Source organism: Pelophylax lessonae, assembly GCF_965119305.1.
Source record: "Pelophylax lessonae genome assembly, chromosome: 1".
NCBI lineage: Eukaryota > Metazoa > Chordata > Amphibia > Anura > Ranidae > Pelophylax > Pelophylax lessonae.
Window position 1 is genome coordinate 426,368,103 of NC_138768.1, and position 14,819 is coordinate 426,382,921.

Sequence of the window (14,819 nt, forward strand, 5' to 3'; positions counted from 1 at the left end):
TTCTAAAAATGTTTGTTTAAAGAAACCAAGAAAAAAAAGACAGTGAAAGCAAGAGGGAAGGTAGCCGGGGGTCATAGAGGTCAAAATTGTGACCGGCCCCATGCTCCTGGGGGGTCCTTGTGGCTCCCCTGTTGTACACCTGGATAGGAAGGGCATCGGGGGTGACATATTGAGGAAAAAATCTCCCACTAAAAGCCTGCTTTTCCTCCTCTCCCTTCTGCGGGCATTCAGTGGCTGCAGGAGGAAAATGGAGGGACTCCGTTTCTTTTATATACCACCCCTCCTATTCAGGTCACTTGTCTTCTGCTGCCCCCAGGCTCCTGTGTGCTTCCCAGGTCCCCTCCTCCCCCCGCAACACTACCAGCTTTCCCGCCTCCCATCTCCCTCCGGCTGCTGTGGGGGATATGTCAGGATGGAGAGTGGGGAAGGGCCCGATAAATATGTCAGGGCTACAGGATCAGTTGCCCCAAGATCAGTGGGAAGGGCCCAATCCCGAATGGAAGGGTCTCGGCTGGGGGTTCTTTATAGTTTCTTGCACCGGGGACCTGATGGGTAGGATAGTGCTCTGTTCCTTGTGGAACTTGACATCAAGTATCATAGCTTATACTTCAACTCAACAGAATTATATTTTATAGAGAACTATGCCGTAGTCTTTCATTTGGTCATGTAAGGTAAGTGATCCCAGATGTGATCCCCCAAAAAGATACCTACACTTGAGAAACCAGTTTCACATGTATTAGCTTATCACAGGGTGGAATTTGGAAGTCCAAGTGCTACAAATATTTTTTGGTACAAATAAATGTCAAATTTACATATAGTATTCATATACAACACTATGATGGTTAGCTCTGCAGTGGAACAGTATAAAATACATAATGTAATTCACCGTGTACAGAATGGGGCAGTGTAGAGAATCACGGTATGCAGGGTGTAGCAGACTAGTCTATGTCACTTACAGCCAGATTATGGAATGGGATAGTTCAAAGGAACGTCTCATATAGCACATTGGGATGGCTTAGACCTGGAGGATACAATACACATCAAAGACAGAGCACAACTTTGATAGTATCATAGTAAACATGGGGCTCTCAGTCTGCAACAGAGAGTGTAGGTAGGGCTACCCCGCTCACTCCCACTTCCTGTTTTCCTACTTTCCTATAACTAACTGATACTAATATAATAATTACTTAATATCCAATAATATATATTTAATTTATATTACAAAATACAATAATATGCATTGAAATTGCTTTAAAGAATTGATACAAATACAATAACTGTAATTGTGCCCTTTGTTATTCCAGTTCTTATAGCATTCCGGGTATCTAAAGAAGACAAAGCACAAAGGCACCAATGGCCACTGTACAACTCAATGACAACTACCCTAACCTTGGCAGTCTAATTGACTTGTGATGAACGTAGCCTCTTCTGGTAAGGAGGCACCTTTGTCTACTGCAGGCAGTATGTACATAACCTTGGATATGCTATTCATTAGCTTTTGCTCTTTTGTAACAGTCAATAATAAATTTTTATAATGTGTCAAGTTCTTCATAGCAAGTAAATAACCAATGCAAAAGTGGTGGTTAGCCAATTTCCCATTAGCTTTATTCGACACACGTCAGTCCTATGTTACATTTGAATCATGTCTTATTCTCCAACACAAAGCTGCCCAGGAGAAATCCAAGCCTAGAAGCCGAACAAAATGTTAATTAAATAGTTCATTTTTTTATTAGAAGGGAATTTGCCAACATGTTGCTTTGAAATGAGCCTGTGTCGTATTTCTGTCGCTGTGAGACAGTCTTATTTATATTATAATGTCGGGGAATAATGCTCTGGCTCTCTGCGTTATTGTTTTTTTTGTAATATACAGCGTATGTTTATCAAGCTCAATGTGCCTGAATGCATTTCCCACAAAGCATTAGGCTATCATTTTATTGAACTTCATACTATCATTGGAATTAAATCTAGCTGGTTTGACTTTAATATTAAAACATTGATTCAGGTAAAGAGGTTACAGTTACATTAGCGTTATATATTAGTTGCTTAGCTTGGCTAATGTATTCAAAATGCTCGCGTTATCTGACTTTGCTGCTAGGCCATTAAAAGGAAACACAATGAAACAAATGGTATCCTTGCCTGACTGCTGACTTTGTATTTGCTGTTGACATTTTGTGGAGAAATGGGAATCATTACGCTTTCCTCCGCTGCCGAGAAGCTGGAGCCAAAACCTACAAAATAACATTATGAGAAACACGTGTTATCAATCTTGTGATTAGTTATAACATCTGTGATTAAAGTACAAAGACCAGCTCTTCCTTTTATAGCAAGGGAAGGGAGAGAAGTGTTATGCCACTAAACCACTATATTATTGCCATTTGTCTTCACTGCTTCATGCCAGGTATATAAAGATGTTTTTTAGGACCACATGAACTTTTTAAAAATACTTGAGCTAGCATGCTGAACATTTCAAATCACTTTGGAATTTACTTGGCAGCCATTTTGCTTCCTTCCAATGCATTACACAGAGGTACAGTATGTTTTAACCTCCCTGGCGGTATGATTCTTTCGGATTTTAGGTGCTGAAAGCGGTACCATTATTTTGCATGTAATTCTTAAGAATGAGCAGTCCAAACCAACTATTTACATATGATTTTTTTTTTTTTTTTTACTGTGCGTACTTCTTTATAACATCTCGGGTATGCTAAAGTTTGAAACACAAAATCATAAATTATAATATAATAAAAAACTATAAATAAGTTAAAGGTATGTATGTATACATATATATACTGTATATATACATATATTATATGTATGTATGTATGTATATATATATACACACACACACTATATATATATATATATATACATACATACACACATATATATATATATATATATATATATATATATATATATATATATATACATAAAAAGTACATTAAAACTGCAGGAAAGGGCACTGGGGGGGGGGCAAACTAATGTGAATTTTTTTTATTTTGCATTGTATCAGTGTGTTTGGTGTGTTTTACATTTGAATTTGCCGCCGGTTCAACCCCCTGCGAACATCACGTCGCAGGAGACGGAAGCCGGGGCACACAGAGGATCCGTAGGAAGATCCGCCGCCGCACACTGCCCGCATACATTGCTGAATCCCGGTGACAAGGTAAGTAACCCCTCTACCAGGATCCAGTGATCTTCCTAGCGGAACCCCGAGTGTAGCTCGGGGTTACCGCTTTTGGCACTGAAATTTAACCCAGAGCCACACTCGGGAATACCGCTAGGAAGTTTAATGCTATGAAAACATATTTTCAGAAGTTTTATTTATTTTTTTATCAGAACAGAAGTACAAAAGTACATCTCCATGGTAAGGCCCCTTTCACATGGGCGATCCGATCTGCCTGTCATTTTTTCAGGTGGACCTGATCGGATGCTCCATGCATCCCTATGGGGCAGCGGATGTCTCCGCTGACACCTGCTGCTATCCGATCCGATCCTGTCCATGCAATCCAGATGCATGGAAACCCTATTTTCGATCCGTCTGGAGGATCGGATTGGATGGGATCGGATGAGAACGGACAGGCGGTCCATTCTCATCCAATCTCCCATAGAGGAGAGCGGGGATCTGACAGCTCCGTCTCTGCACACAGAGCAGAGACAGAGCTGTCATCTGCCTGCTTATCGGGGATCGGCAGATCGATAACCCGCTGAGCAGAACGGACTCCGTCGGGCGGTGCGCCCGTGTGAAAGGGGCCAACAAAAGGTCAAATTTTGGCTATTCTGAGCACTGCAAATCCTAATGAATAAAGAAGTCTCATCACTTTCTATTCTTTATGTGGACATAGTGGAAATGTGTGGGCCAAGCGATTCAAATTAGTTTTTTTGATGGGACCCATATCTTACTATGCATATTCATAACACATTGCATTTGTAAAAACACACAAAAAAAACACAACTGTTAAAATGACTTATTTAAACCAAATATAGCATTCAAATTCAATGTCCTCTTTTTTTTTGGCTTTCAAGGCTTTGTGTGCCCTATGCAGATATGGTGTCTGGTTAGCACGATCATACGGCTTTGCCTGCTCACTAGGGTAGGAGGGGGATGAGGGGTAGACAGCACATGAGAATTGCCCCAGAGGGACAGAAAGTATTAATCACTAAGGATTATGGAACCTGGAGTAATTCATATCAAATATTTTGTTAATAATATACTGTAGAGGCAGTCCCCGGGTTACAAACAAGATAGGTTCTGCAGATTTGTAGAACTATAGGCAAAACTTTTTTTTTTCATTTTGGATAGAGCAAGGGAGGATTATAGCCCCTGTCAGATTTTTTTTTTGCCATCTGTGTGTGTTACAGGTGGAACAGTCCATTGTTAAGTTTTTAACCATTGTCAACAAAAGTCCAAATAAAAGCCAGAAGCAGAAGCTGAAAGACAGGACTCCATTATGCCTTAAGACCAAGGAAAAAAGGTCTGTACTAGCCAAAGATAACTAAAGAAGCTTTCGCCTGATCTCCAGAAGTCTGAGTCCTCGCTGTCAACAGACATCAGCAACACACAGTAATCGGAGTTCAGTAACCCTTAGGCCCCGTTCACACTGGGGCGATCCGACTTGCCGGGGCGACTTCATAGGTCGCGGCGCGCTGCTCGCACCGCGACCTCGGAGCGGCCGGCACGGACTTCATAACATTGAAGTCTGTGCAGGTCGCTTCGGGTCGCCCTGGAAGCTCCGGACTTGTGTCGCTCCTATTAGAACGGGTCCATAGCTTCTCTATGGCGAGCGACCTACGGCGACCTGTCAGGTGACCAGGTCGCCCCAGTGTGAACGGGGTCTCAAGCATACTTTTACTGTGTATATAGACCATAGAGTCTGTTTATTTGCTAGGCATTGTTACATCTGTCAGTCTTGTATTGTTTTCCTAACATTGTAATAGTTTTGTATGTACAGCATTTTTGTATAGTAAAAAGCACATTTATACACTCCAGAGGTCTGAGCTTTCTTGCTTTTACCGCAAAGTAACCTTACTGGATAGACGCAAGCAAAACACTGTGTCCCATTCTGGAGATTTCCCTTCACTTCCTGTCCCATAGCCAAACAGGAAGTGAGAGAAATTCCCTGAAAATTAAGGGAATTCCTTGGGGACTCCCAGGTCACCAGAACTAGTGTCCCCATTGGAAGATTCACCCTCTATTACTTTTTTACAGACAGCCCAAAATGTGTTATTTTCTTTTACTTTCACTTTCAATGATAATAGTAAACAGGACAAATAGAGAAGGGTAAATCTCCTTAACAGAGGCACAGACAGCAATACATCCTGACAAGGGATCTAATCCCTCTGCACTTTATCAACCCCCCCCCCCCCCCCAAAGTTTAGCCTTTAGTTACACTTTAAGTTGAATTTGTATGTAAGTTGGAACAGGTACATTTTTTAGGTGTAATTACAGCCAAACAAATATTTTAAGTTTTTTTTGGATAGCATAGGGAAGGGTTACACTCTTGTATCATTTGTTTTACTGTCTGTGCCCCTGTTGAGAAGATTTCACCTCACTTTCTGTCCTTGTGAAAATTGGATTTTGAAACTTTTGGGTTGTTGTGGAAACAAGGATTGCTGATAAAGCTTCAGTGGGGACATCTTTTTCCCATAATAACTCTTACAGGAGTGAATTTCCCTTCCTAGAGGTAGATTTCCTCTCACTTCCTGTTGTCTCCCTTGGTTTGTAAATATGAGTCGTTTGTGAATTGGATGTTTGTAACTCAGGACTGCCTGTAATGCATAAGTAAGAGTATTGTTTTCTCAGCAAAGTTGGTTTCCCCTCTGGAGATAACACCTAAGTCACTGTTTTGTTTTGCCACTGGGAGATATTGCCTTCTATAGTGAATTCTCCTCTTCCATTCCCCATCTACTCCACTTTATTGGCCTGTAGGAAAATTTCCATCCAAACTGTCTTTCTGCTTGTTATCATCCAGCTCCCTACAGTGCTCCTTCAACCTGTACCCGGATCCTCTGACCACTTGCTTGTTGGAGGATGTCAGCCATTCCCCCTCCACTGGCCAACCCTTACTCCTGAAATGTAAGTCAGACTCACTTTATCTCCTAATGCTTCCCTGTACTCGTAGGCAGCCTCCACTATACTATGAACCAAAGCCCTAACCCCCTTTTTGCACCAAGTCTACAGCACTTCCTCTCTTCTTACCATGTACCTGAATCTCACTATGCCTGAACAGCCTTCTCGCAGCACCCACTGTGGTTGCAGACCTCCTCTTCCTAACACTTAGTGTGTCAGCACATCTCCTTCCCTCAACCTTGATTCTTCCACCCCCCTTCCTTTCACCCTCCTGACCCCCTTTCTCTCAGCACCTATCACATTTTTTTCTATTTATTTTTAAACCAACTGTACCTGCAGTCCCTTTTTTTAGGTATTCAATACACCTAAAACCCTCCTTCTCTCATCACCCACCATGTTGACAACCCAATTCTCTCACCACCACAGCATCTGCGCACCCTTTTTTCACCACCCAGCACGTTGCACCCACCTTCTCTCAACATGCCTGCAGCCCCCCCATGTCTCACTAGGCATACACCCTCTTCCCCAAGAACTTACTGAATCAGCACCCCCTACCCAGCTCCTGCAGCCTTTCTTCTATCAGCATCCACTGCATCTTCTGTCTTCTTTTGCATAGCTCCTGCACGCCCCCTTTTCTCATCATCCTTTACACCTGCACCCCCTTTCTCTCACCACCATCCATGCCTGCAACCCCCTTCCCTTACTACCCATTGTACCTGTGCATGTTCCCTCACACTCTCACCAATACACCTGCATCTCACCCTTCTGTTACCACTATTCCTGTGCACACCCCCACCCAATGTCTACATACTACCTCCCTGCACCTTTGATGCTCCCATCAATGTACCTGCATACTGCTCCCCTGCTGTTACCCCCCATGCCAATACCCCCATTACCACCCCACTCTCAACACCATCTAGTTCACATAATCCATTCCACCCACCTTGCTCTTAACACCAAACCTACCAACCCCCTATTTCACTAACAAGCCCACACACCCATGCTCTAGAAACTGCCATAACTGATATGTTTCTTAAGCCTTGCACACACAGGTCGAATTGTCGGGGGACATTGGCTGGTTAAAAAAAAAAAAAAAAAAACGGCTGACATTCGGCCCATGTGTATGTTTGGCTGGCCTCTGTCGGACAAGTATGCTGGAAAACCAGCATTTGGCTGAGAGCGCTGACCAAAGTGTACAGGCAAGGGGGGAACACAACAGCTCAGCAGGGGAGATTGCTGTACTAACTTTGGATCATTAGTACAGTGGTTCTGAAAGAAGCTGCCTCATTTTTTCTTTTCATTCAACCCAGCGGGTTATACAAAAATAAACTTTTAGTGTGTACCAGGCTTTACTCTGCTTACTCCATGCACAATCTACCCCTCACTACACTGCACCCCTGCTTCACCCACTCTCTTCATCCTTCCTCTGACCAATGCATCTTCACTGCCATCACCTCATCTGTAGACCCATCTCTCACCCTTTTGGTAATCATAAACTGTACATTAGCTATACACAAAATAAAATGCATACTGTATATGTACAGCTGTAGCTGTCAAAATGTGTGTAATTCCTTTCAGCTAATTTTTTAATTCACATACCCCTGTCATACAGCAGAGACAGACAGTGGCACCAATATCTTCTGATCAAGCCTTACAGTTGCTAGTGCTGTCACACAAACTCTGAAACAACACTGTCAGCTCTTTCCAATTTGCAAGGAATTGACACTGGAAGCTGAAAAACGAAACCAGAAAGTATAAGTCTGATCTTTCTGGCATTGCAATATGGCAAGGCTTTGCAGATCACAAAACTGTCTGGATTTCAAATATTTTTGGTAAAGCAGTTAAATATGCTGAAGCAGGCAATGCCTGGGTATACCACGAAACAAAAGTATTATCCGATAGAACAAGCAATGAGCACTCAAAAGGACTGGACAGAAGACAAAACTGTGTCTTTATTGTGGGCAGCCTTAAGGAAGGTGGATTTGCCCCACTAAAACTTTGGACGTCAGTTCCGGCTAGTCCTGATGAGTGCTCACTGCCTAAAACTGTACATTTTCACAATTAGCAAATCACTAAATTATTATTTTATGTAGATTTTACACAGCATCAAAAATTTCTTTTGGAATTTGGGTTGTATATACAGTATATAATACATGTTTGTCTGGATTTCTTCTTTAGATATATCTAAGTAATACCAGGATTAAAGGAAGTTATTACCAATATAAATGTAAATCCCAAGTTAAACATAAATTGATTTCTCTGCTTGAAATTGCTACATACAGTATCTCACAAAATTGAGTACACCCCTCACATTTCTGTAAATATTTTATTATATCATATATCTTTTCATGTGACAACACTGAAGAAATGACACTTTCCTACAATGTTAAATAGTGAGTGTACAGCTTGTATAACAGTATAAATTTGCTGTCCCCTAAAAATAACTCAACACACACAGCCATTGATATCTAAAATGCTGGCAACAAAAGTGAGTATACCCCTAAGTTAAAATGTCCAAATTGGGCCCAAAGTGTCAATATTTTGTGTGGCCACCATTATTTTCTAGCACTGCCTTAACCCTCTTGGGCATGGAGTTCACCAGAGCTTCACAGGTTGCCACTGGAGTCCTCTTCCACTCCTGGTGGATGTTAGAGACCTTGCATTCCTCCACCTTCCATTTGAGGATGCCCCACAGATGCTCAATAGGGTTTAGAGACAATAGGGTCAGGAGACATGCTTGGCCAGTCCATCACCTTTACCCTCAGCTTTTTTAGCAAGGCAGTGGTCGTCTTGGAGGTGTGTTTGGGGTCATTATCATGTTGGAATACTGCCCTGCTGCCCAGTCTCTGAAGGGAGGGGATCATGCTCTGATTCAGTATGTCACAGTACATGTTGGCATTCATGGTTCCTTCAATGAACTGTAGCTCCCCAGTGCCGGCAGAACTCATGCAGCCCCAGACCATGACACTCCCACCACCATGCTCGACTGTAGGCAAGACACACTTGTCTTTGTACTCCTCACTTGGTTGCCGCCACACACCCTTGACACCATCTGAACCAAATAAGTTTATCTTGGTCTCATCAGACCACAGGACATGGTTCCTTTAATCATTGTCCTTAGTCTGCTTGTCTTCAGCAAACTGTTTGTGGGCTTTGTTGTGCATCATCTTTAGAAGAGGCTTCCTTCTGGGACGACAGCCATGCAGACCAATTTGATGCAGTGTGCGGCGTATGGTCTAAGCACTGACAGGCTGACCTCCCACCCCTTCGACCTCTGCAGCAATGCTGGCAGCACTCATATGTCTATTTTCCAAAGACAACCTCTGGATATGATGCTGAGCATGTGCACTCAACTTCTTTGATCGACCATGGCTTGGCCTGTTCTGAGTGGAACATGTCCTGTTAAACCGCTGTATGGTCTTGGCCACCATGCTGCAGCTCAGTTTAAGGGTCTTGGCAATCTTCTTATAGCCTAGGCCATCTTTATGTAGAGCAACAATTCTTTTTCTCAGATCCTCATAGAGTTCTTTGCCATGAGGTGCAATGTTGAACTTCTAGTGTCCAGTATGAGAGAGTGAGAATGATAACACCAAATTTAACACACTTGCTCCCCATTCACACCTGAGACCTTGTAACATTAACGGGTCACATGACACCAGTGAGGGAAAATGGCTAATTGGGCCCAATTTGGACACTTTCACTTAGGGGTTTACTCACTTTTGTTGCCAGCGGTTTAGACATTAATGACTGTGTGTTGAGTTATTTTGAAGGGACATCAAATTTACACTGTTATACAAGCTGTACACTCACTACTTTACATTGTAGCAACATGTCATTTCTTCAGTGTGGTCACATGAAAAGATATATTAAAATATTTACAAAAATGTTAGGGGTGTACTCACTTTTGAGAGATACTGTAGGTAGCAATTTCAAGCAGAGAAATCAATTTATGTTTAACTTGGGATTTACATTTATATTGGTCATAACTTCCTTTAATCCTGGTAAAAATGACTTGTTAGTGTAGGGAAAAGCTTGCTATCCTCTACATATTCTAAATACTCACATATAGTGTTGAGCGAACACGGACTGTATTATTCGTGTTCGTACCGAATAATTGGATTTTTTGTACCCGAACACGGACACGGACACTTTACTGTATGTTCGGGTAAAAATCCGTGTTCGGTCGTTTTATTTCCGGGTTTTGCATGCTTTGGCGCTCTTTTCATGGCGGGCTTTCAACAGCCAATCAACAATCGTTTAACTGGTGTGCCTTAAGCCATCCCAGCCATGCCTGCAAATGTCTCAGTAGCTGTGATTGGCCGTCTGAAGCATGTGACCAAGTCTTTATAAGTTCGAGGCAGCCGCAGCGGCGTCATTATGCTGCTTAGATTCAGGGACAGAGCACACATCAACGTGCTGGCTGCTGATTAGGGAAAGATAGGCAGGAAAAAACCATTTGTGTCCGGATAGAATTGAGGGACAGGTTGGAGTGTTTAGGCAGGGCGAGTTGTAGGCATTTTAGGGATAGAGTCTGCTGAATTATAGGGTCAGTGTCTTCTACAAACTACAATCGATATTGCTGTGTGGGGGGTGGGGTGAATCTGCACTCAATCCTGATCTACGATCTCTTCTCAATCCTGTTAGGGACAGAGTCTGCTGAATTTTAGGGAAACTGTGTTCTACAAACTACAATCGATATTGCTGTGTGGTGTGGGATTGGAGATAGGCAGGTGTCAGTGATCCACATCCATTTTTCTGTGTGTGAGCTGCAGTGAACACAATCTTTTTGGGCTGCAGTGAACACAATCTTTTTGGGCTGCAGTGAACACAATCTTTTTGGGCTGCAGTGAACACAATCTTTTTGGGCTGCAGTGAACACAATCTTTTTGGGGTGCAGTGAACAAAATCTTTTTGGGGTGCAGTGAACACAATCCTTTTTGGTGTGCAGTGAACACAATCTTTGTGGGGTGCAGTGAACAAAATCCTTTGTGGGGTGCAGTGAACACAATCTTTTTGGGGTGCAGTGAACAAAATCCTTTTTGGGGTGCAGTGAACAACATCCTTTTTGGGGTGCAGTGAACACAATCTTTTTGGGGTGCAGTGAACAAAATCCTTTGTGGGGTGCAGTGAACACAATCTTTTTGGGGTGCAGTGAACACAATCTTTTTGGGGTGGAGTGAACAACATCCTTTTTGGGGTGCAGTGAACAAAATCCTTTTTGGGGTGCAGTGAACAAAATCATTTTTGGGGTGCAGTGAACACAATCTTTTTGGGGTGCAGTGAACACAATCTTTGTGGGGTGCAGTGAACACAATCTTTTTGGGGTGGAGTGAACAACATCCTTTTTGGGGTGCAGTGAACAACATCCTTTTTGGGGTGCAGTGAACACAATCTTTTTGGGGTGCAGTGAACACAATCTTTGTGGGGTACAGTGAACAGAATCTTTGTGGGGTGCAGTGAACACAATCTTTGGGGGGTACAGTGAACACAATCTTTGTGAGGTGCAGTGAACACAATCTTTGTGGGGTGCAGTGAACACAATCATTGTGAGGTGCAGTGAACTCAATCTTTGTGGGGTACAGTGAACACAATCTCATACTTCTGAAGGTTTGAGGGTGCTGCCTGTTCCATACTCCCCCTACTCCTCATCTAGCCTTTTAGGGGTACAAACAATAGTAATTGGGGCCTAGTGTGGTTGTGTACGTGTGATATACATACACTTTTTTGGGATCATATTTTCTATTCCGCTATTTAATCAAAAACCTTTGGGGATCAGTTAAATTGGGGGATAGTCTGTGTTGGTACGTGTGAGAGAGATCCACCTTTCCAAGTTGTTGGGGTTCATCTCATACTTCTGAAGGTTTGAGGGTGCTGCCTGTTCCATACTCCCCCTACTCCTAGCCTTTTAGGGGTACAAACAATAGTAATTGGGGCCTAGTGTGGTTGTGTACGTGTGATATACATACACTTTTTTGGGATCATATTTTCTATTCCGCTATTTAATCAAAAACCTTTGGGGATCAGTTAAATTGGGGGATAGTCTGTGTTGGTACGTGTGAGAGAGATCCACCTTTCCAAGTTGTTGGGGTTCATCTCATACTTCTGAAGGTTTGAGGGTGCTGCCTGTTCCATACTCCCCCTACTCCTAGCCTTTTAGGGGTACAAACAATAGTAATTGGGGCCTAGTGTGGTTGTGTACGTGTGATATACATACACTTTTTTGGGATCATATTTTCTATTCCGCTATTTAATCAAAAACCTTTGGGGATCAGTTAAATTGGGGGATAGTCTGTGTTGGTACGTGTGAGAGAGATCCACCTTTCCAAGTTGTTGGGGTTCATCTCATACTTCTGAAGGTTTGAGGGTGCTGCCTGTTCCATACTCCCCCCTACTCCTAGCCTTTTAGGGGTACAAACAATAGTAATTGGGGCCTAGTGTGGTTGTGTACGTGTGATATACATACACTTTTTTGGGATCATATTTTCTATTCCGCTATTTAATCAAAAACCTTTGGGGATCAGTTAAATTGGGGGATAGTCTGTGTTGGTACGTGTGAGAGAGATCCACCTTTCCAAGTTGTTGGGGTTCATCTCATACTTCTGAAGGTTTGAGGGTGCTGCCTGTTCCATACTCCCCCTACTCCTAGCCTTTTAGGGGTACAAACAATAGTAATTGGGGCCTAGTGTGGTTGTGTACGTGTGATATACATACACTTTTTTGGGATCATATTTTCTATTCCGCTATTTAATCAAAAACCTTTGGGGATCAGTTAAATTGGGGGATAGTCTGTGTTGGTACGTGTGAGAGAGATCCACCTTTCCAAGTTGTTGGGGTTCATCTCATACTTCTGAAGGTTTGAGGGTGCTGCCTGTTCCATACTCCCCCTACTCCTAGCCTTTTAGGGGTACAAACAATAGTAATTGGGGCCTAGTGTGGTTGTGTACGTGTGATATACATACACTTTTTTGGGATCATATTTTCTATTCCGCTATTTAATCAAAAACCTTTGGGGATCAGTTAAATTGGGGGATAGTCTGTGTTGGTACGTGTGAGAGAGATCCACCTTTCCAAGTTGTTGGGGTTCATCTCATACTTCTGAAGGTTTGAGGGTGCTGCCTGTTCCATACTCCCCCTACTCCTAGCCTTTTAGGGGTACAAACAATAGTAATTGGGGCCTAGTGTGGTTGTGTACGTGTGATATACATACACTTTTTTGGGATCATATTTTCTATTCCGCTATTTAATCAAAAACCTTTGGGGATCAGTTAAATTGGGGGATAGTCTGTGTTGGTACGTGTGAGAGAGATCCACCTTTCCAAGTTGTTGGGGTTCATCTCATACTTCTGAAGGTTTGAGGGTGCTGCCTGTTCCATACTCCCCCTACTCCTAGCCTTTTAGGGGTACAAACAATAGTAATTGGGGCCTAGTGTGGTTGTGTACGTGTGATATACATACACTTTTTTTGGATCATATTTTCTATTCCGCAATTTAATCAAAAACCTTTGGGGATCAGTTAAATTGGGGGATAGTCTGTGTTGGTACGTGTGAGAGAGATCCACCTTTCCAAGTTGTTGGGGTTCATCTCATACTTCTGAAGGTTTGAGGGTGCTGCCTGTTCCATACTCCCCCTACTCCTAGCCTTTTAGGGGTACAAACAATAGTAATTGGGGCCTAGTGTGGTTGTGTACGTGTGATATACATACACTTTTTTGGGATCATATTTTCTATTCCGCTATTTAATCAAAAACCTTTGGGGATCAGTTAAATTGGGGGATAGTCTGTGTTGGTACGTGTGAGAGAGATCCACCTTTCCAAGTTGTTGGGGTTCATCTCATACTTCTGAAGGTTTGAGGGTGCTGCCTGTTCCATACCCCCCCTACTCCTCATCTAGCCTTTTAGGGGTACAAACAATAGTAATTGGGGCCTAGTGTGGTTGTGTACGTGTGATATACATACACTTTTTTTGGATCATATTTTCTATTCCGCTATTTAATCAAAAACCTTTGGGGATCAGTTAAATTGGGGGATAGTCTGTGTCGGTACGTGTGAGAGAGATCCACCTTTCCAAGTTGTTGGGGTTCATCTCATACTTCTGAAGGTTTGAGGGTGCTGCCTGTTCCATACTCCCCCTACTCCTCATCTAGCCTTTTAGGGGTACAAACAATAGTAATTGGGGCCTAGTGTGGTTGTGTACGTGCGAGATACATACACTTTTTTTGATCATATTTCCTATTCCGCTATTCAATAAAAACCTTTGAGGATCAATTGAATTGCGGGATAGTCTGTGTCGGTACGTGTGAGAGAGATCCACCTTTCCAAGTTGTTGGGGTTCATCTCATACTTCTGAAGGTTTGAGGGTGCTGCCTGTTCCATACCCCCCCTACTCCTCATCTAGCCTTTTAGGGGTACAAACAATAGTAATTGGGGCCTAGTGTGGTTGTGTACGTGCGAGATACATACACTTTTTTGATCATATTTCCTATTCCGCTATTCAATAAAAACCTTTGAGGATCAATTGAATTGCGGGATAGTCTGTGTCGGTACGTGTGAGAGAGATCCACCTTTCCAAGTTGTTGGGGTTCATCTCATACTTCTGAAGGTTTGAGGGTGCTGCCTGTTCCATACCCCCCCTACTCCTCATCTAGCCTTTTAGGGGTACAAACAATAGTAATTGGGGCCTAGTGTGGTTGTGTACGTGCGAGATACATACACTTTTTTTGATCATATTTCCTATTCCGCTATTCAATAAAAA

The 14,819-nt window shown here is 42.7% G+C and overlaps 1 protein-coding gene across 3 annotated transcripts in view; it reads right to left on the minus strand.

Moving 5' to 3' along the window:
• The window catches only part of SVEP1 (sushi, von Willebrand factor type A, EGF and pentraxin domain containing 1), a 573,162-nt gene that overhangs the window by 207,820 nt on the left and 350,523 nt on the right, over positions 1-14,819 (minus strand). For all 3 annotated transcript variants that reach the window (XM_082255001.1, XM_082255000.1, XM_082254999.1), the window contains exon 20: positions 2,137-2,228. In XM_082255001.1, coding sequence (XP_082111127.1) covers positions 2,137-2,228 — 92 coding nt within the window. The remainder of the gene's footprint in view (positions 1-2,136; positions 2,229-14,819) is intronic.